Source organism: Carassius gibelio, chromosome A3, assembly GCF_023724105.1.
Source record: "Carassius gibelio isolate Cgi1373 ecotype wild population from Czech Republic chromosome A3, carGib1.2-hapl.c, whole genome shotgun sequence".
Taxonomy (NCBI): Eukaryota; Metazoa; Chordata; class Actinopteri; order Cypriniformes; family Cyprinidae; genus Carassius; species Carassius gibelio.
The window spans coordinates 30390207-30413852 of record NC_068373.1 but is presented as its reverse complement, the minus strand read 5'-3'; the positions used below and the strand labels follow the sequence as shown (position 1 = coordinate 30413852).

The 23646-nt window shown below is 37.3% G+C and overlaps 2 protein-coding genes and 1 non-coding gene across 3 annotated transcripts; all 3 read left to right on the top strand.

Moving 5' to 3' along the window:
* The first annotated feature begins 222 nt into the window (after positions 1–222).
* Positions 223–5507, top strand: LOC127942216 (PRKCA-binding protein). The gene is made up of 13 exons (XM_052537889.1): positions 223–386; positions 547–628; positions 870–981; positions 1533–1661; positions 2412–2481; positions 2567–2656; positions 2924–2977; positions 3057–3119; positions 3240–3373; positions 3516–3608; positions 3697–3747; positions 4501–4645; positions 4716–5507. The coding sequence occupies exons 2-13, from the start codon at positions 588–590 to the stop codon at positions 4952–4954; spliced, it is 1221 nt and encodes a 406-aa protein (XP_052393849.1). The 5' UTR covers positions 223–386; positions 547–587; the 3' UTR covers positions 4955–5507.
* Positions 5508–10123: 4616 nt separating this feature from the next.
* Positions 10124–22545, top strand: LOC127942169 (phospholipase B-like 1). Its single transcript, XM_052537803.1, has 11 exons — positions 10124–10838; positions 12052–12274; positions 14854–14937; positions 15014–15152; positions 16439–16579; positions 16657–16801; positions 19345–19545; positions 19656–19796; positions 19897–20082; positions 20919–21025; positions 21100–22545. The coding sequence occupies exons 1-11, from the start codon at positions 10778–10780 to the stop codon at positions 21265–21267; spliced, it is 1596 nt and encodes a 531-aa protein (XP_052393763.1). The 5' UTR covers positions 10124–10777; the 3' UTR covers positions 21268–22545.
* Positions 10494–10566, top strand: trnar-ccu (transfer RNA arginine (anticodon CCU)). The gene has a single exon. It is a non-coding gene; the product is annotated as a tRNA-Arg (tRNA).
* Positions 22546–23646: the final 1101 nt, after the last annotated feature.

The following is a 23646-nucleotide window of genomic DNA, read 5'->3' as shown; positions in this document are numbered from 1 at the left end:
TAAAAAAAGTATTTGAAAAATGTAAACTTAAATTTACTTTGTAAAATATACTTGGAACAGCACTAAGGAAAAATATCTGAAAGAGACAAGTCTCCAAGAAACGAATATGAATATCAAAGAATAGTGGATGTTTTTGTCCTTCTTTTGCTTTATCCTGGTTTTACTCCCAGCCAGATTTTTGTTCCACACTCCAGTCCAGATGGTGGCGGTAATGCACCAGGAACCGCCAATAAATCTTAATAGAAGAAGAAGAAGAAGACATCCTACAGTCTGGTGTTCAGATGAAAGCTTATCCAAATATCTACGAAAAACAAGACTAAAACATTGTTTTAATATGTTCGCATGTTAAGAGCATCTTTATACCGCAGCTCTTCATCGACGGAACGGTAAGAGACACACCTGTGTTATTCATCTCCTTAAATACCTGTCGCCAGTCATAAAGATGACAGGGATAACAACGAGCGACTTTAAACGCTAGTAAGTCTCGGGGTGTGATGTGAGTGCAGATGATTTAAAGTGAGTTTGATGAATGCTGCTGTATTTCAGAGCACATGAATGAATGAAGAGGTTTGATCGTCAGCTCCGTGATGTTCACAGACATGGACTACGAGCTCGAGGAGGACAAACTGTGAGTGTCAGGACAACATACTTCAATTACAAGCGGTTTACATGACGTCACTTCCGGTGGGGAGAACACAGACGTGTGTCTGTGCTAATCACACTTAGAAATGTCTGAATGCTAACAAACACTAATACACTTTACTATAGGAAGAATCTGCATCGAGCAAGTGTTGTTTCAATCAGAGAGAAATAAAAACTGATGTGAGAGAGTATTGTGTGTGTGTGTGTGTGTGTGTGTGTGTGTCCAGTGGGATTCCCACAGTTCCTGGGACAGTGACTCTGAAGAAAGACTCCCAGAAGCTGATTGGGATCAGTATTGGGGGCGGAGCTCAGTTCTGCCCGTGTCTCTACATCGTACAGGTACATGTGTGGATTTCTTACAAACTATAAAAATGAGTTTGTGCAGTTCCCATTGTTTCCACACACTTCTCAATTGATTCTACAGTTTTTAAATATGAATGTTACTGAAGATTTGTGACCTTTGAAATATGTAAATGAGACCCGGTGTCTTTATCTGCTCAGTTTTACCCAGATAAAATAGTCTGTGTGCGTATGACTTCTATAGGTATTTGTACTGTATGTTTGTGAAAGGATGCAAGTATTTTGATTATTTAATGAAATGCACAAGAAAGCTCAAATGTTGTTGTTGTCTTATTGAAGGGCATCAGAAGGCTTCACTCTGTTATACATTATGCTTTCCAGGCTCTGAATTTGTTCTTTGGTCAGTTAAATTGGAATAGCATGTCTTAAATTCATAATTTTATTGTATTAAATGTTGAATGAGATAATTTAGTGTGCTGTATTCGGGACGTTTTTGTTTTGGTTGGTTTCAATCTTAAACTCTTCAGTGGATGTGCATGGATCCTGCCGGCGGTGTAGTGTTTGACCTGTGGTGGTTTCTGTGTGCTCAGGTGTTTGATAACACCGCGGCCGCTCTGGACGGGACTCTGGCCGCCGGGGACGAGATCACAGGGGTGAACGGCCGACCGGTGAAGGGAAAGACTAAAGTCGAGGTGGCCAAGATGATCCAGGCCGTGCAGGTACAGCACTTGAAACACAACTCAGGTCATCACGGTTTACTAATCTCATTGTTTCTGACATCTTAGTCACACTGAGCTGTATGATTGGGGTGTTTTCATGTGGAGCTGATATATTACTGACATGTAACAGTGTTATATTGTGAAGTAATCCGTCCGTATCAGTTCAGTCACTCTGTTTTTGAAAATATGTTCAAATGTCATATCCAGTAAAACTACTATAATGTATAATTCGGTTCACTTAAAGCTTGCAACACTGTCAGACAGATTGAATTTGGAATTTTCGAAGGTTGAGGTCATAACGGTGTTGTTAAATATTAAAATTGCACATCATTTGTATAGTTCATAATATATACTGTAGCGTGTTAATTTAGTGAACTTTGAGAACATCAGTCAAGTCACCTTCATTTATATAGCGCTTTAAACAAAATACATTGCAACAAAGCAACTGAACAACATTTATTAGGAAAACAGTGTGTCAATAATGCAAACATCAGTGGGAAAGCCTTTCGGATGAGACTTGTTTTACATTGTTAAATACAGGACATGTGAATCATGTTTATAGTTTTTAATGGTTACGTGACGTCTGAAGTTACACGTTACAGTACTGAACGCTACAGGGATCTCAAGAGCACTTCATCATTGTCTTGTTCTGTCACAGAGCTGTTTTCTTCTGTTCTCACACAGCATCACATGATCTCTCGCAGTAGGAAGGTTAGTTGTTGTTGATGTGTGTGTGTGTGTGATCTGCAGGATGATCCGGTCGTGATCCAGTATAATAAACTACAGGCCGACCCCAAGCAGGGCAAATCTCTGGACATCGGTAAAAACTGTCAGACTATAGCAGCTTGATGTGTTTGAGTGGATGCAGAAGTGATCACTCGTGTGTGTGTGTGTGTGTGTGTCAGTGCTGAAGAAGGTGAAGCATCGTCTGGTGGAGAACATGAGTTCAGGAACCGCGGACGCTCTTGGACTCAGCCGAGCCATTCTGTGCAACGGTCAGATCTTTACCACTGTTTCATCTCTAATGCATTACAACACAGGTTTCTACACTAATTAAAGACGCTACAACAAGTGACTACAGCAGCAGACTCATGAATACAGCACCGTGATAATTCAGAGTCATCTAGTAATGAGGAAGAGATGTGTAGCATCATATAACCTCGGTTTGGGAACAGCATCATTATTGAGAATATTGACAGGTTCATGTGAGGATATAATGTGTGACATGAGAAGTCACGTGTGTGTGTGTGTGTGTGTTGCAGATGGTCTGGTGAAGAGGCTGGAGGAGCTGGAGAAAACGGCTGAGCTTTATAAAGGTGATTCTTTCATACTGTCATTGCAATAAACCAGTGACTGAGTTTAACCTGGAAATATTCTGTGTGTATGTGTGTTTAGGGCTGATGGAGCACACAAAGAGACTGTTAAGAGCTTTCTATGAGCTCTCGCAGACTCACAGAGGTACAGTAGATCATTCCTCGATCCATGATCATAATACACTTCAGTATGAGCTGCTTCTTGCAGTGTGTTTTCAGATCACTCCATGATGTGGTGTATGATATGTTTGTTTTTCTCTCTCAGCGTTTGGCGACGTGTTTTCCGTCATCGGTGTCCGTGAGCCGCAGGCCGCCGCCAGCGAAGCCTTCGTGAAGTTCGCTGAAGCTCATCGAAACATGGAGAAGTTCGGCATCCGGCTGCTGAAGACCATCAAACCCGTAAGAGAGCAGATCTGAACCAGTTTGTGCTCTAACCGTCATAGAGATGAATGCAGAGCAGCTGAGACATCATTAATGGTGTAGGACAGCTGAAAACACAGTGAATCCTGATTTAATGAGATTCTGTTTGTTCGTCTGGCAGATGCTGCATGATCTGAACACGTATCTTAACAAAGCCATTCCAGACACCAAACTCACCATCCGCAAATACCTGGACGTCAAGTTTGAGTACCTGGTACGAGCCAGTCTGCTGAAATGAGCTGTTACTTTAATAAGAGTGTTTCTGTTGAAGATGATCGATGTGTGTGTCTGTGTTCATTCAGTCGTACTGTCTGAAGGTGAAGGAGATGGATGATGAAGAGTACAGCTGTATCGTAAGTTCCTCATTAACTGACCAACAGTCCACGAGCAGATCAGCTCCAGATCATGTGACTCTTCTTGTGTTGTTACTGTTTAAACCTCCTGAGCCTCCTCCTCCTGAGTGTTTGGGAGGAGAAGTGTTGAACTTTGACCCTGATACAGTCACAGTTCACACTGATCAGGAATATATATATTTTCAAAAATCACAAAAATGCTGCAATAGAGACATTAAAACGCATCCTAGATTTAGATTTCAAGTTTTAGATTTACAATTTAATATGCATTGAAAAACTGATGCCAAAGTGTAAAAGATACACACATTTGATTATATTACTGATAAATATGTTTAAGAATTAAAAGAAATTAGTCTATTATGGCCAGATACAGAAAAGTAAGAAATAAAATTAAGATAATTTTACAGTTGTGGCAGATTATTTGACATAATTATGATTCTACACAAGTGCATTACTGCTAATCATGATAAAGACCCAAATTGTATAAATATGTTGCATGCACAAATAATAACTGTTTAATACTGTAAATCATGTGTGAATGATCATGCAGAAAGCATGTATAAAAGTTCAAATGCATTCACCCTGTTATACATGAATGCATATGACATGTTTAATATGTGTTATTGTATACTAACTAAAGCCAGGTTTTGCTAAATATGTATCTCTGTTAATAATGTGAAAATGAGCAAAAACTGTTTAATGGAAATGAATAATGTTTGCTTATGTAACCCTCTGTTTGTCTGTGTGTTGCAGGCGTTAGGCGACCCGCTGTACCGCGTCAGCACCGGTAACTACGAGTACCGCTTGATCCTGCGCTGTCGACAGGACGCTCGCAAACGCTTCGCCAAGATGCGCAAAGATGTTCTGGAGAAAATCGAGCTCTTGGACCAGAAGCACGGTTTGTTTAGCTGAGAAACATCACGTATGTTTGTTTTACAGCCGGTTAACCCTTCACGTTCTCCTCTCAGTCCAGGACATCGTGTTCCAGCTGCAGCGCTTCGTCTCGGGGATGTCACACTACTACAATGACTGCTACGGCGTGCTGAAGGAGGCCGACGTGTTCCCCATCGAGGTGGATCTGTCCCGCTCCATGATCAACTACAGCGGACAGAGCATCTCCTACGAGGACGAGGACGAGACGGGAGGACGAGAGGAAGACGCTCCGCAGGCTGAGAACGGAGACAAGAAACTCATCGACGACGCGTGAGCGAACGAGCCAGTGAATTATCAGCTGAGAAGGACAGAGGAGAGTGTGTGTTCAATGAAAGATGATTAATGATATGAATAAATACATTATATATGAGATATTTAATAGTTCTATATTGATAAACTACACTTTAATTCAAATCACTGATCAAAGGGAAACGGAATCACTGGTTGCCAGGTTACGCTCTTTAGAATAGAATGTTGACAGAATTCAAACTTGTAAACAAACACGTTTTGCTTTAAAACTTTTCAAATGAACAGGACCTGAAGTTATTTGCACAACTACTTTGTGTTTTTCTTTCTTTTTTTATGCCTTTGAAACACTGGATGAATATTTTTACTCAAATGAACGTGACTGTTTTTGTTGTTATTTTTTGTGTGTTGCTGGTTTTGGGTTATATGATTTAATTTCAGCTGTGTAACTGTAGTTTATTTACATCCTAATAAGATTCTGATGTCTTGAAAGCTATAAAACAAAAGGTTTGATGAAGAAAAACCTGCCTTGTGAGTAAAAATGTGATGGACTTTCTCATTAAACGTCTGAGCTTCAGGAATATTTGTAGTGTTAACCTCTTTTGTAGTGGATTAACCCCTTTAAATGTCTGAATCAGAGGTTTAATGATTAAATTGCACAACTTAAGGTTTGAAAATGTACTCATAAGCACTTTTTTTAATCTCTGCTTTTAAACATGTTTTGACTCCCAAAGTTACTGTTTAATGACTTTTAAAAAAAAACTCATTAACATTATTGGTTATATTATTAATGGGTTAAAATGTGTGTAACACCCTTCATGAGCCAAATGAGCTGCACGTTTTTATTTATCAGGCGTTTGAGTTTTAAATTTGTATTACTGTGGTGTACCTATTTAAGTATTCAACAAAAGAAAACTAAAACTAATTTAGTCTTTCTTAAAAAAAAAATATATATATATATATATATATATAAATAAATAAAACATGTTTTAAGGGTTCAGTTAGTTTACTTTTAATTGAAATAATTTAAATCGGTCACCAGTTCAGATTTGGACTTCAGCATTTTACAGTGCTATGAGAATGTAAAGTATAATCATAAAAACAGCGTCTGAACAGAGTTGCTGGAGTGAGATTCCTGTGACTGAATCAAACAGAAAAAAAGGAGACAAAACCATGGTTCAGGGGCAGGCATACCTAGAAGAAAGCCTTGCCACCCCAGTTGGAAGCAACGAATTAGGTTATGGCCAATTTGAAAATTTACAAGCGCGAATCTTTCGTGATTCGTGATCCCGCTCCGAATTCCCGAACTGATTCAAATGATTTGCGATCCCCAAACTGACTCAAATGATTCGCGAAGCCGCTTTGAACTCCCGAACTGATTCAAATGATTCGCGATCCCAATAACTGACTCAAATGATTCGCGATCCCGCTACGAACTCCCGAAATGATTCAAATGATTTGCGATCCCCAAACTGACTCAAATGATTCGCGAACCCGCTTCGAGCTCCCGAAATGACTCAAATGATTCGCGATCCCGCTCCGAACTCCCGAACTGACTCAAATGATTTGCGATCCCCACTGACTCAAATGATTCGCGTAAACCCGATTTGAACTCCCGAACTGACTCAAATGATTCGCGATCCCGCTCCGAACTCCCGAACTGACTCCTTCGCGATCCCGCTCCGAACTCCCGAACTGACTCCTTCGCGATCCTGCTCCGAACTCCGAACTCCCGAACTGACTCAAATGATTTGCGATCCCCACTGACTCAAATGATTCGCGTAAACCCGATTTGAACTCCCGAACTGACTCAAATGATTCGCGATCCCGCTCCGAACTCCCGAACTGACTCCTTCGCGATCCCGCTCCGAACTACCGAACTGACTCCTTCGCGATCCTGCTCCGAACTCCGAACTCCCGAACTGGCTCAAATGATTCGCGATCCCGCTCCGAACTCGAACTGACTCAAATGATTCGCGAACCCACTCCGAACTCTGACATATATTCAGATATAAATGTAGGGGAGAGCAGGGGCGAAAGTACCATTTTTCAAAAAAACATTTAAAAAGATAATGTTGTATAAAGAGATATATTTCTGCTGTGGCCAGTAACTCAGAAGTGTGGTCTAACAATACCAGGTGGTATTTTGTAGAAATTTAGAAAGATTTCAGTATAATTTCACTTTGAACATAAGTTGGACATTGTTACTTTTGACCCCATCGGTTGGCTGTTATTTAAACTCGATTTAATGTTATATTTTAAAAAAATTGAAAATGCAAACTTTAGGATGTGTTAAAGCACTAAATAACCTGTAGATTGATCATTACTGTGACACATGAAACAAGAAAAACAACATGACTAATAAAAATTACCGCTTCAATAATTTACTTTTTGTACTCGAAAACAGTTCTACAGACCTAACTTCGGGAAACGATGAGGAAATCACGTGATATTTCTCAGGATTGCATGCTGAATATGCTGTCATAGCTGGGAATGCAAATGCAGAAAGAGGCTCAGAGAAAATCGCTTTGTTACTTTCGTCCCACGTTTCTTTCGACCCCACTCTCCCCTAATTTATAAAATAAATTAATAATTTTCGATTTTCAAATATTGCACCTGTCAAACATAGTCTATTTTGCCGTCAATACTGTTGACGGTGTCCTTTATCAGTAAGCTTTATATTTATGCTCAACATGAAGTATAGATATTGTTGAGATCCTGGTCTGTCGGCGACCTCCCTCTATGTCACCTACAGCAGCAGCAGCGCGCCAGCGCCGCGTCAGGCACGATTCTGGTGAAAACGCAAGCAGCCGCCACGCAGCAGAACCGCCACGCTCACGACACGCAGCCAGTGTGTCACCGGCCTTAGACTCAGGAGGAAAATTCTGATAAAAATTGAATATCTAACTATCAATAAATGAAGCTTTAATGAAAGCACAGACTTTGAGATGATAAATAACTAAAGTTACAGTGGTGTAGTCTACTGCGTGATACGTTACCCACTTTTAAAAAGCGTGAGGATATGTAACAACTTCGGTTTGTGTCAGAACTTTCACACTTTCATTCATAAATTCTCCCCGTTTGTGTTTGAAAAGCGACAGGGATTGAATCGCGGAAATGGAACTTGCTGAATAAAGCAGAACGTCACGGAATTCGGACATTTTTTAATGAATAAATCAAAAGTAGAGCATTTAATCAAATCTCGATATGGACTAGTGTCTGCAATATAAAAGTCTACAATATTTTTTTGTCGCTATAAAAACAGACCTAAGCCACCAATAGCCTTTAAAATGACTTAAAATGCATTATATAAAAAAATGAGGCAATAATGATTGGTTAATAATAACACTGTTAAAATACATAATGTAGGCAAATACAAAATAAACAATTTATGTACATGTTATTACAAATGCCTGCAAAGGGAGCCAAATGCCATGTAATTTCTGCTGTTACTCTTACAGGACAATCAAATCCTTGTTTAGGCTACTGACCAAACATTTAATTCACATTTAATTCATATTCACTTAATCTTTCATTTTTGGCCACCTTTTTGCTATAGATGACACAGACTTTATTATTTCTTCAACAAAAAACGTGCATATCACAACCCTTACAAAAATAAACCATGGTTTTATCATAGTAAAACTGCTTAGTTTCCTTTTGCATGATTTCTAGCCATAGGTAAATGTCAAGAGCTACAATTGTGATTTGTAAATAATTAATAATTTATTAATTTAATTTTTTATTTGATTAAAGTGCTATTTTCACCCTTCCATCATCATATTTGAGGAAGGGGGGCACAACATTATAATCCTGCTCAGGACACCCATTCGGCCAGCAGTGGCCCTGAAGGTGTTGTTATACACGTCTCTGGGAATGTGTGCTCTACCACACACAAACACACACACACACACACACACACACACACACACTGAAACACGCGTGGTGTTTTCAGCTCTTCACTATATTGACACATGATGTAGGCTACACATGTTCACGTCAGCACGCTATGAGAGGATTTCACCATTTCATTTGATAAAACTATCGTCATTCATTCGTATCGTATACACAGACTGACAGAAACAGCAATGTCTTTATGACAACCTGTCAGAATAAAATCTTGGTATAACTTGAAGAAATTCAAAAAGAAATAGAGTACTATTGCACAGTAGAGTATGATATACTTCAAGTATTAGCATATTTGATATGCTATACTTCCTATTAGCTAATAATATTAGTTAATTAAAAAACACAGAAACTCTGTCTACAACCCACCAAAATAAAAATTTGGTCTAACTCAAAGAAGTTATGTAAGAAATTGCACAGTAAAATATATATATTTTTTAAAAAGATATACTAAAACATTATTTTAAAGGAATATGACACAAGTTTTCCTTGAAGTTTTAATTTAAGCTTGCCAAAATGATAACACCATATTTTTAAAAAACAATTTCTAAAAGTACATTTGTATTTGTGCCTATAATGTTTATTTATTTATTATTATTGTCAGCTAATAAAACCTATGCTTCAGTGATCATATTCATATAACATCTAAGGCTAAATGTAGCTCTTGACTGGTTGAGTTAGATGATGATTAACACTAAACTGTAGAAAATCAGTCGAGTCTCCCCAGCTGGAAATTTAATTGGCTGTTAAAGTCTTGTGTTTCTTATAATAAATTGACATATTGATAACACTGAACCTTTTATAATGCTCTTAATTACATATCGATGCATACTGTATGCATTAGTGAGTGTGTGGGGCTTATGGGGTATCGTCACTTATTCCTTATATGAACTGTTTCAAATGCAAGACATTGATTGCATGAGATTAAGTTTGTAAATGGCAGCCTGTGTCCTTTTGTAGTGTGCACATATATTTATCATCAAACTGTGATAACTGTGACTAAATTTAGTATATATATACGTCTGCCATATGTTGCCACCCCTCAAAAATTCCTGCCCCCTTCTCGCCACCCCATCAATATTTTTCTAGATCCGCCCCTGCCTTGGTTGTATGATATTCTTTAAAATTACTATTATTAATATTCCCTGAGAATAAAATTTTAGTATACAACAGTAATATATGTGTAATAATTTTAAAAATAAAGTCGGACTTTTATTTTGACGGTTGTCGTGAAGGACTTTTAGTTTTGCTTTCAGTTTCAGTAAACGGTGTAGAGCGGTGAAGTGACTCTGGAGATGAATTTGATGTGACGTCACTCATCTACTGAGACGCAGACGCTGAAATCAATCACCGCCAGCTTGAGTTTAACCCCGCCATTCATTTTTATACTGAGACAAGCAGCGTTTCATTTCAGGAACAAGCTCGATTCATACGTTTCACAATGCCGCCTAAACATCGGTGATCGCCACGCAGGTTGGGGGTTAGCAGCAGTGGCCTAGCGAAATTAGTTGGTCGTTGACATTTCAGTTAAACCTGAGTAACGTAATTTTTAATCATTTGACTTCGCTTCCACGTCGAACATCAGCGTTGATCATGTGATATCTCTCTGGAATCTGATTGGACGCCTTTATAACCGTTTTCGCCCTTCCTTGGCGTAGGCTGCCCCAGTGGCCTAATGGATAAGGCACTGGCCTCCTAAGCCAGGGATTGTGGGTTCGAGTCCCATCTGGGGTGGAGGTATTTGTTTTACTTCGGCTTCTGTCGGTGTCCAGTGGGTGTGAGTCGCGTCGTATAAACGTAGTTTTACGTTATCTCGTCTTTATTCGTTAGGATCGCGTTGGCAGTGAGTCTTGTTGTTTTGTCAAAAGGAAGCTCTTTGCTGACTGGTTTCCCAGTTCGTTTTCAGTTTCTGTGCTGCATGTGACTGGACATCGAAACTTACACGATGAACAACAGCATTTGTGTTTTAATTATCGCTTGTTTTGCTGCAACAGCGAGAAGCGGCAGTAAGTAGCCCACTTTTTTAACCTTGACTTTAATAAAGCTCGTGTTTATAAACCTTGAAGTGAATGTTGTTCTTTTTTTATACTTGTCTGGGTCAGGTTGGTGTCTTACACCAGGGAATGTCAATCCTGACAATAAAGTTAATGATTTCGACTTTGACTATGTGTTCAGGGCAAATCTGAGTCTGATCTCTATAAAACACTTCCCTCTCTTTTTTTCTTCTCATAAGTGTACAAGTGAAGTAATGGACTTGTCTCTGCAGGTCTGTTTGAGCAGACTGGTGAATCACATGATCCTATGAAACACAATCTGAAACTGATATGAGACTCCAGTTACTTTATGGTTACTTAAAGAGATCGAGTTATAAGGTAGTATACTAATATTATAAAAGGAATTGTAAAAAAAAAAACATATTGCTTTAAGATTTATATTTACATAAATGTAAGCATTTAGCAGCAGAAGGTTTTATCCAAAGCAACTTACATTACATTTATTTTTAAAGTGTTTATTTAAAGTAATATTTTTACATTTCATGTTACATATTACTTTTAAATGTGGAAAATTTCAGAAAAACTTTAGTGTGCAAATGTTGGCACCTTAACAGTAAAGTTTATTTGTTAACATTAAGTACTGTAGCTACATTAGTTAACATTATCTAACAATGAAAAATACTTCTAAAGCATTTAGTAATCATAGTTAATTTCTGCATTCACTAATACATTATGAAAATATTTTTTTTTTTTTAGTTTCTGTTAATATGTAATGCATCTCAGCTGACACTTGTACTTTCATTAACTAAATACTAACAAAGATACTGTAACAAATATATTGCTCATTGTTAGTTAGTTAATGTACCTTATTTAAAATTTTACTATTTTATCTAAAAAATTAAATATATTTTGTATAAACTAAATTGACAACATAAAAATTTATTTAATTTGAAAACAAACTTAGTGCGTTTTATTGTTTTATAGCTTTTATTTAAAATTCACTGATTGAATTGAATGTAGATTCATTTTAATATCTTACAGAGTGTCTGCAAATAAAATAATAAATGTTGAGTATTAATTTCTCTTCTCACATCCTCAAAAGTTCCTCTTGTGTTTAAAAATGGCATAAAGTATTTTTAAAGAAGTAACAGGCACCCAAATGAGTCATAAGAATCACAACCTTATTCTGTTTAATGTCATGTGTTTTGATGTGTTTTTAATCCAGAGCTGCTGAAGGCCACGGTGTACTGGGATTCGACCCAAAAGACCGTTCTGCTGAAGGAAGGTGTCCTGGACCCGCAGGGCGACGCGTACGGTTATTATAATGACACGCTGTCTTCGACGGGATGGGGCGTGCTGGAGATCCGCGCCGGATACGGACACACGGCGGAGCCGGACACCATCACCATGTTCACGGCGGGATATCTGGAGGGTTTCCTCACTGCGCCGTGAGTGTCTGTAACACCAGACCATCTTCATCTTCTCAGACCTTCATGCCTTGAACAACCTGTTTCATTCAGAATTGGCAACTTAACTCCCTCTGCTGCCCACCTCGAATCTGGTGTACCCCAGGGATCTATCCTAGCACCTCTGCCCTTCTCTCTCTACATGCTTCTCCTAGGTTCAAATCTGAGAAGGCAGTGTGTTTCTTTCCCCTTTTATGCTGTGGATATACAAGTTCTATCAGCCTATTAAAATAAACAACCCCTCAGCCATTCAAGCCTTATTTGCATGTCTTGATGGGGTAAAACATTAGTTGGCTAGTCAAGACTGAGGTTATTGTCTTTGGCCCATCTCACAATTTCAAATTTAACTACAGTCTTTGTATCAAAGTGTGTCAGGAACCTTGGTGTTCTTTTGGATAACTGGCTCACTCTTGATAAACATGTTTCAGGGCTCCAGACTGCCATCAAATAGTTGCATTTTGCGACCCTTTTTTCGGCCGGTGCAAGTAACTTTTGTGCGAGGTTGCACTGGCGTGACTGCTGCATTGTTCAATTCACCATCTTTGTCAAAATGAAAATCATTAAATGGCAAACGAAACGAAAGCTAAAAAATCCCGCTCCTCGTTTGAGCTGTGTACTATTCTGTTATTGTTGAGCCCCACGCACAGATATAACTATGTATCAGTATCTTTTCCTTTGTACTAGTGATGTACGCTTGCTGAACGAATTGTTCAATTTAACCGTTTCTTCTTAGGGAACATATACATATACTACAATACAAAGAGTAATGTGTAACATTTTACCAGATTTTAGACTTGTCCAATTTTATTTGTAAATAAAATATTTCACTAGATTTTATTAAAGCCCGGGGAGCAGTTGGGAGCTTATTGACATTCATTTATAGCTACTTTTCCTTTTTGTTTTGCAAGTATAAAATAACAGTTATAAAATCACTAGGCTAAAAATGGGGCAGCTGTGGCCTAATGGTTAGAGAAAAAGTGCTTCTTTGGGATGAACAATCAAGTGACGTTCACTTGCAGAACGCAAGCTTCTAGAGGCTTCTAGAGGCAAGCTTCTTCAACGCCTTGAATTTTATGCGAGCAGCTATTGTATCTAGTGCAAATTGATAAACAGAGGTGTGATATGTATTCTTTTCAGCTCATTCAATGATGAACTGCCTTTAACTGCCGTTTTGCACTATTTTCCTAATTAATGTTGTTCAGTTGCTTTGACGCATTGTTTTTTGTTTAAAGTGCTACATAAATTAAGGTGTCTTGACTTGACCTGACTTTGAAAATGAATCTTGCTGCCGCATTAATCTTCAAAGTAAAATAACTGACTGTAGCATTTTTCTGAAATATCTGCAAACATATTATGGTAATTTATGCTTTAGTTGAGTCAAAAACATACATAGAGCACATACAAGTATATTTATTATCAAAGCATTTGTCAGTAATACAGATAAAATGGGGAAGTATATGAACGATTGCATTGCGAGCTGGTTAAGGTGTGACCTTACATTGTTTTTTACAACAACAGTTTAAAAAGGTCTTGTGTTTTTTTTTGAACTAGAACTAGATGTTGTGAAAGCCAGTCGCTTCCTAATTTTATCCAGAAGTAATTTTCTGCTAAACCACTGTTTCCTGCTTCTATGAAGTGCACTTTATAATTTTTGTTACTTGTAGGAAAAAAAAACATCATTTCAGTTTTTCTAGAACATTTAATACCACCTTTCTGACCTTTACTGTTTAAACTGACTGTTTCTGCTAAGTATATGTAAAAGAGCTATATAATATTATATAAATGATATTAAAATGACACCCTTCTCAACAAGTTATATTTGCATTAAATTTGCATCAACACTTCATCAAATGCGTGTTTTTAAGTGAGAAATTCTGACAATATATCTGTGAAATTCTCATATTATATCAATATATTATTTAATGACATTTAGTTTGAAGTACTAAAATGACTGAAAAAAAAACCTAAAACAGTTTTTTTTATGATTTTTAACTATAAAACTATTTTTCGATGTTTAAGTCATTAGGAATTTGTTTTATTTATACAATATTTCATACTTTTAATGAAAAATTATTTAATGAATGATTTTTATTTGTGTTTTATTCAAAACTTATTTTTCCCATTCCTGAACTAAACGGCTACCTGTAATAAAAAGTGCATTAATCTCAAATTGTAATATTTATAAGAAAAATACTAAGTGACAAAAACACAAAACTAAAATAATATTTTGTTTTAAATAACATCACAGCAAAATTACAACAAACTAATGTTTATATATACTATATAAAATAATATAGTATGTAAGTGATACTAATACAAAACTGTTCTCATCAAAATATTTTTTTTAATATGAAAATTGATTAACATTTATCAACGCTTTTATCCAAAGAAACTTTCAGTGCTTTAAGGCTAACAATTATTACCTAACATGTGGGAATCAAACCCACAACCTTTTGCGTTGCAAACACAATGCTCTACCACTGAGCCACAGGAACAGTATGTTGAACATGTGTTCACTATATCTATTATTAATGACAATGATTTTGTGTTGTGTGTTTCAGGCAGATTTTCGATCATTACGCCAACATGTACCCGCAGGTGATCCAGAATCCCAAAGTGCTGGCGCCCGTGAAGCGCTTCATGGGGTGAGTGAGGCTCGTGTGTGTGTGTGTTCATCTCCTCTGTACAGGATGTGTTTCTGATAGTGTGTGTGTTTTGTAGTAAGCAGGACGACTGGACTCGGGATCAAGTGAAGCGTAACACCAGCGATCCTCTGTGGATCCACACGGGTCTGATTCTGGCACAGCTGGACGGACTGCAGGCCGGAGTGACCTACTGGGCCAAACAACACGGGAGGACGGTGAGACGAGGGAGAGCAGATACTTAACTGGGAAGACTGGTTAAAGAAAAAAATTAAGTTTGTTTGTTTTATTAAAGATCTATTTCTTGTATATTTCATATTTCTTATTTTAAAAACTACTTAAATATGTTAAGGCTCTATTTCTTTTTTATTTATTTTTTTTTACTTTAAACATCCACTGTAAACATCTTAAAAAGAGTTTTTGTTTTTTTAAACCTCTGTTTCCTTTATTCTACCTAATTCTTACTATAAAAAGGAGTTAAACATTTAAAAAGTGTTTTTATTTGGGGTTTTTTAAAGGCTCTATTTCCTTTATTTTACCTGTTTCTTACTTTTCTTATTTATTTATCAAAATGACTTAAACATCTAGAAAGAGTTTTTATTTGTTTGGTTAAGGCTCTATTTGTTTTATTTTTCTTATTTATTACTTTAAAAAATTATTCAAACACACAAAACCTTTAAGGTTAAATTTTTCCTTTTATTTTCCCTGTTACTTATTTGAAAAATGACTTGATATATCAAGCGGCCTGGAACAGACAATGCAATACTGGTAAAAGCATGTTTCCTCACACTTCTGTGTTGCCAGTTGTTGGGACAGACTCGGCGTTGCATCATCGTTTAATTTCAGTCTCTCGGAAAAGCTGGATCATATTGTCTTGTTTAAAAATTAGATTTGATTTCTCAAATCATGACCCCTTTAAGAATCTGTATCATGTATCTGTCCTATGACTTACTTTAAAAATGACTTGAACTTCCAAAAATACTATTTAAGGTTTTATTTCCTTCATCTTATTTCTTTCTTTATGATTTGTTATTTGTTTATTCAGGCTCTATTGCCTTTTGTGTCTGTTACTATAAAAAAAAAAAAACATTTTATCAAGGATCTTTTTTGGTTTCATTTGTCCTATTTCTTACTTTAAAAATAATGCAAACATTTAAAAAGTGTTTTCATTTGTTTTATTAAGGTTTTGTTTTCTTTACTTTCCCTATTTCTTACTTTAAGAATGGACTTAGTCTTACAAAATGTTTTTAGATTTTATATTCTTAATTTGAGTTATTTCTTACTTTTTAAATGACGTAAACGTCTACGAAGAGTTTTATTTGTGTTTTAGTATGGCTCTATTTCCTGTATTTTCATGTGTTACAGATAAATCTTAGGTTTATTTAACTTAAGTTTTATTGGTACTGGTGTACACCGATTGTATCTCATCTGTTAATCACATGCTTGTATCTGTTGAAGCTGAAGCTGGTTTTGATCAGATATTAACTTGTGTCTCTCTCCATAGCCTCTGTCCCAGTTTGCCATTCAGTTCCTGAATGTCCTTGGTGATCTTCTGGATCTGATCCCGGCACTGTTTCCCAGCGGGACGCCCGGCTTTAACCGGTATAAAGCTCCTCCAATGGGACACTGCTCTGCGCTTATAAAGGTACCAAACAACATCATGATAAATGATGTCAGGAGACAGCGAATGTGCTGGTTTCTCACATCTGCCATGTGTTTCAGATGTTGCCCGGTTATGAGAACTTGTTGTTGGCTCACTCCACCTGGTACACGTACGCCGCCACCATGCGCATCTACAAACACTGGGACTTCAGACTGAGAGAGCCACATACAGCCACCGGAAGACTCTCCTTCAGCAGCTACCCTGGTACACACTCACTCACTCACTCACTCACTCACTCACTCACTCACTGACTCACACACACTCACTCACACACACACACACACACACACTCACTCACTCACTCACTGACTCACACACACACACACTCACTCTCACACACACACATACTCACTCACTCAACTCACACTCACTCACTCACACACATTCACTCACTCACTCACTGACTCACATACACTCACTCAAACACACACTCACTCACTCACTCACTGACTCACTCACTCACTGACTCACACACACTCACTCACACACACACACACACACTCACTCACTCACTCACTCACTCAACTCACACTCACTCACTCACACACATTCACTCACTCACTCACTGACTCACATACACTCACTCACTCAAACACACACTCACTCACTCACTCACTGACTCACTCACTCACTGACTCACACACACTCACTCAACTCACACTCGCTCGGTTACACACACACACACACACACTCTCACTCACTCACTCACTGACTCACTCACTCACTCACTGACTCACTCACACTCACTCACTCACTCACACACACACTCACTCACTCATACACTCACTCGCTCGATCACTCTCTCTCTCACTCACTCACTCACACACACACTCACTCACTCACTCACTCACACACTCTCTCACTCTCTCATACACTCACTCGCTCGATCACTCACTCACTCACTCACTCACTCACTCACTCGCTCACTCTCATACACTCACTCACTGACTTACTTTCTCAATCACTCACTCACACACACACTCTCTCACTGGCTCACTCACTGACTTGCTCGCTCACTCTCATACACTCACTCACTCGCTTGCTCACTCAATGACTTACTTGCTCTCTCAGTCACACACTCTCTCACTCACTCACTCCCTCATTCACTGACTCACTCATTTGCTCACTCACAATCTGATAATTGTCTCTCTGTTTAATTTTATATTCTTAAAACAGGCTTTTGCGTCCGAATAAGATTTTTGAACAAAAATAAGACTTATTCTGATCACCGCAAAATGCATGCTGGGAAATGTGTCCGAGGGCGATCCGTCATGCTATGATGTCATGCTGATGTGTGCAAAAAATCTCTTGCAAAAGCGAATCTTTATTTTACATAACTTATTTCCACATAATAACTGATATTTTAGGGTTAGTTCACCCAGGCCATAAATAACTCGCCCTCAAGGAATCCTAGGTGTATATGACTTCCTTCTTTCAGACGAATCCAGTCGGAGTTATATAAAGAATTGTCTTTGAACTTTCAAGCTGTTTCATGGCACTCAGCGGGTGTTGCAGTGCATCAGTCCAAAAGAAGTTAAATAACAAGTGCCCATCCTTTATAAAAAGTGTCTCACACGGCTCCTGGTGTTGGACAAAGTCCTCCTGTAGCGAATCTGTGCATTTTTGAAAGAAAAATAACCACATTCAAAATGTAATAATCACTTGAATGTAGCCTGCGTGCACTGTTGTAAACGGATGCAGTTCTGGGAGAATGATGTATGAGGTCAGCTTTGCTCATGCGCCGCTCAGACGTGACACACGCAGAAACGCAGCAGAGATAAAAACAAAACACCGGTCACTATTTAGAAGTACAAAACTTACAAGATTTGTAAAGAAGAATGTCAGAGGATTTTGATGGTTTTCCTTTGCTAAAGTAAGGAAACTTTGCTTCCTATGATCATGTTAACAAAGTGTGGTTTTCACGAGACTCACCGGCGCATGATTCAAGTGATTTATTATGGTTTGAATATGAATATTTCTCTTACAAAACCGCATCGATACTCTACAGGAGTCTTTTGTTCACCCCCCGGAGCCATGTGAGACACTTTTTTTTTTTTATGGATGGGCAAATTTTATTTAACTTCTTTTGGACTGAAGCAATGCAACATCCAAAGACCATTTTTAATAAAACTCTGATGTAACTTACACTCTCTTTTGAAACAGAAAAGTCATATACACCTACATTTTTGGGTGAACTAACCCTTTAAGTTATTATACTGACATTTCGTTATTTAAAGCAAAGCTAGCTGCATCTCAGATGAGCCTATTAGCTGTTGAAGCTTGAGGCAGTGCTGCACTGACAAATCTTTGTATGACATCAAAAAAATTGTATAATCATAATTTGTGATGGTGCAAATTGAACAACCTCAACATGGACCATTCACTTTTTTGCTCACTCATTCAGTCACTAACTCATCTATTCATACGTTCACTCATTCTTTCATGTATTCAGTCACCCACTTGTTCATTCATAATTTGCTCACATACTCATTTACTCTCATTCGTTCTAACTCACTCATTCACTCACTCACTCATTCATTCACTTATTCATTAATTAGTTCATTCATTCTATATCTCTTCTTCACTCACACATTCATTTCACTCTTTAATTAATTATTACTTATAATGTACTGTTTTTAAAGTAGTGGACAGTAGGGTTGTCACAATGTATATTATTTTGATACACAATTATCATGGCCACAAAAATTCCTGTAGTTTCTTCAGTATGACTGTGATTGTGTGTCCAGGGTGTCTGGAGTCTCTGGATGATTTCTATCTGCTGGGCAGCGGTTTAATGATGACCCAGACCACTAACAATGTCTTCAACACCTCGCTGTACTCCTACGTCACTCCTGCCAGCCTGTTCTCCTGGCAGAGGGTTCGACTGGCACACGCGCTGGCAAAGACTGGAGAGCAGTGGGGCAAAACCTTCTCCAGATACAACTCTGGTCAGAAACACATTGACTCGTTTGACGTCTGTAATGAAGCTGCTGATCTGCTGATGTTTAGATGTCTGTGGTGAGGGTGTCTCTGATCCTGTGCTGAATCTGTCCGTCAGGGACCTATAATAACCAGTACATGGTTGTGGACATGAGTAAAGTGAATCTGGGCAGCAGTCTGGAGGACGGAGCGCTGACTGTGGTGGAGCAGATCCCAGGACTGGTGGAGTATTCAGACCAGACGCAGACGCTGCGCAGAGGTCCGACTGCAGCACTCTTCACTCTCAGCTCTTTCTGACTCCTGTGTGAACCTGGATGTGTCGTGCATCTGCTGCTGTAGTGAATGTGTTCATTCTGCAGGTTACTGGCCGTCGTACAACGTGCCGTTCCACCGTAAGGTCTACGATCTGAGCGGATACCAGCAGATGTGGAAGGAGCACGGCGAGGATTTCTCCTACGACCTTTGCCCTCGAGCCAAGATCTTCCGTCGTGACCAGTCGTCCGTCATCGACCTGAGCTCCCTCAAACACATGCTGAGATACAACGGTGAATAACACGCACTTATTAACTCCTGCCGCTGTCACTGATGATGGAGGATCTCACTTTCAATCGTTTTTATACATTATTTATGTATTATTATTATTTTTATATATTATTTTATACATTATAAATTCGTTTTTATGTTTGTATTTTCATTTTTCCAATCTTTATTCATCTTTTTTTCATATTTTTATTTCAGTTTCAGTTAGTTTAACTTGAAGTACTAAAATAAATGAAAATGATGCAGGCTTAAGGTCAAGTTTTTGGGATATCTTTTTTTTTATGTCTTTACAGTTTTTGTTAATTTTTGCTTATACAGATTAATTTAAGTTTTTGTTACTTTAAGAAACGAGATAATTTGCTGAAATAAAAATAAATTATTTTAATATTTTTATTTCAGTTAACGTTTATTTTATTTCAAGTAACTAGAACCATTTCTCGTGGTTTTAGGTTTGATAAATGATAATAAACCTGGTCGTATATACAAATATAAAAGTAATGAGATTACAATTAACCTGATTAGTTTTATTTCCAGTACTTTATTGTTCATTTATGACAGTCACAGTGAAATACTAAAATAAAAACATAATAACTTTTTTCAGTTTGACTGAAGATTCCATAGAAATAAATAAAAACAATTAAACATAAAAAACAAATTAGCTTATATACTTTATTTCTAGTATTTTATTGTTTACTTATGATTGTTAAAATATATATATTTTAATCCAGTTAAAATTTATATATATATATATATATATATATATATATATATATATATATATAATTTATATATATATAGTATTGTTTAAATTTTAGTTAATTACATCTCTGTCTGTCCTCAGGTTATAAGAGCGACCCGTACTCGAAGGGCGACCCGTGTAACTCCATCTGCTGTCGAAACGACCTGCAGGGGCATGGAGCCAGTCCTGACGGATGTTACGACACTAAGGTCAGCTGACCGCCGCTCATTAACCAATCAGAGTGCGTCTCGTGCCCTGCTGACGCTGTGCTGTCCTCGCTCAGGTCACAGATCTGCTCATGGCTCAGAAGTTAGTGGCAGAAGCGCTGAGCGGCCCGACCACAGACGGAGGGCTTCCTCTCTTCTCCTGGGAGTCGTTCAACAGCACGTCCCATCAGGGCCTTCCTCCCAAATACAACTTCAGCTTCATCCTGATGCAGCCGCAGCTCTGAGGACCACAACATTTCACTTCTGGCCTGCTTCTGACCTCTATAGGTCCAGCACTTATAATCACTCTGAAGCCTTCAGTCTGTCCATGTAGCTTTTACTTTGAGCCGTAATATCCAAATCAATCTTTTCAGTGATAGATTGAGTAAATCGTAATGCTTTAGTGCTCGTTTCCACCATACAAGAAAAACCAACCACCATGCCTTGGTAAATCATGAATAAATGACATAAAAACTTGAAATTATGATATATGCAAGTCAAAATTATAAGGTCAAATGTCAAAATCATGACGTACTAGGTCAAAATTAACATACAAAGATATGTTAACGATATATGTATGAGGTAAAAGTTGAATTTATAACACATGAATTTGAAATTGACACATAATTACTTGGTTAAAATGTGAAATTACGGGACACTTAGTTGAAATTGACAATCTAAGTCATAACAACGAGGTAAAATGTCAAAATAATGAATAAAAATTAACATAAGTCATTATTTTAAAGTAAAATGTTGAGATTATGATGTACAAAGTTGAAAAGTTGACATACAAGGTTGAAATTGACATACTAAGTTACAATTATGATGTAAAATGTTACAATTATGAAACACTAAGTTGAAATTGAGATCAGAATGTAGATACTAAAACATCACGATTACTGCAGACTCAGTCAAATATGAGGTAAAAAGTCTACATTATGATATACTAGGTCAAAATTGACATACTGAGTCAAACTGAGGCCAAATGATGAGGTAAAAAGTTGAAATTATGAAATATGTAGAAATTTACATAAATACGTACGACTCAAATCTCAAATATGACTTTGATTTTTAACTTAACTTAATAAATATGACTTGCGTCATTTTCTTTTCTCATCATTTCATCTCATAAATATGACTTGGAATGTCACAATTTTGAATTGTCATAATTAAGATTTACTGAAGCATGACTTTTATTTTTGTCTGAAATAACCACAACACAGATGAACATCTCAAAAGTGAGGAGGTCAGTATCATTGTCAGTTTTAGATGCAGTCCAAGATCCTAATGAACAACACACAGGTGAGGTTTTTAATGTGAGTGTAAACTGGAGTGTCTCGTTGAATCTCTTGAATGTTTCAGATCTCTTCTCTCAGGGAAGCTGACTCCGTCTCTTTTATCTTTTATCTTCGGCTCTGATTTCTGTGAGCATCTCTGTCACAATCAGTGTGTTTGTAATCAATGCCGCGTGTGATTTTATCTTTGATTTGACCAATGAATGAATAAACATAAGGTAAGCCTCATTTCTCAGTCTGTGTCAGAGTGTTTTTGTTGGATACATATTCATTAATTCAGTCAGTTATTCTGCACTTGTGCAATAATTAATTATTATCATTACAGTCATTATTGACCAAAGGAAGATATTCTAGGTACTTGGTTTTTCAGTCATTCATAAATAGCAATTTCTACCTGATGAAATATTTTAAAACTCAACATAAATTGAAAAATGTATGTTCATCTGAGATTTTACTGTCCCACTTTATATTAAGTGGCCTTTAGTACTATGTACTGGAGTAAAAAATGTTCAGTGTACTGATTGTGTTTATATTGTATTGCAAAGCACTTCTGCTGCTATTGAGATGGCAAACAGGTAAAGTTAGGGACAGGTTTGGTGGTATAGGTTTAAGTTATTGATTTAATTACAGAAATGAATTACAGATGTCATTACATTTTATGCATTTATCAGACGCTTTTTTATCCAAAGCATTACATGCAGGTATTTTTTTTAAATAAAAGTACAATGTATAAACATGAATGCACACAATAAGTGCACTGTAACAAATGATTAATTTAAATGCAAGTACATAGTAGTTAAGCACACTTAAAATAAAGTGGGACTGACTTGGTTTTCCGGACTTCCATGAGTTTTTAAAGAGGATATTTATATTTTTTTTACGATTGTATTTTTTTTTTCCAGGTCTTAAAATCACACTTCTAAAATCCCCTCAGAGTCGTCTTAATTTTCAGCAGGTTTAGTTTAATTAAAAACCCTGTCTTATCAGCAGCTATGCTAATGATGTCTCTATTTGTTTCTCTGTTTTGCCACAGGATTTACAGAACTACCAAATTTAGCTACAAGTGTAATTGCATCATATAATTGCTGTTCATAGTGTTCATCGTCTGTTTGATTTAAGTCTTTAATTGATTTTTCCTTACATTTCTGTCATATGCACATAAACTGACAGTCACCACTGATAAGCAACTACTAAATATTGTAGAAACTTAATTTTCTGTAAAGCTGCTTTGCAATGATTTGTATCTTAAAGAGCAATATTGAATTGAATTAAATCATCTGCTCCTGGTCTCCTATGAAGGACTGAAACCATCAGCAAGTAAAATGTATT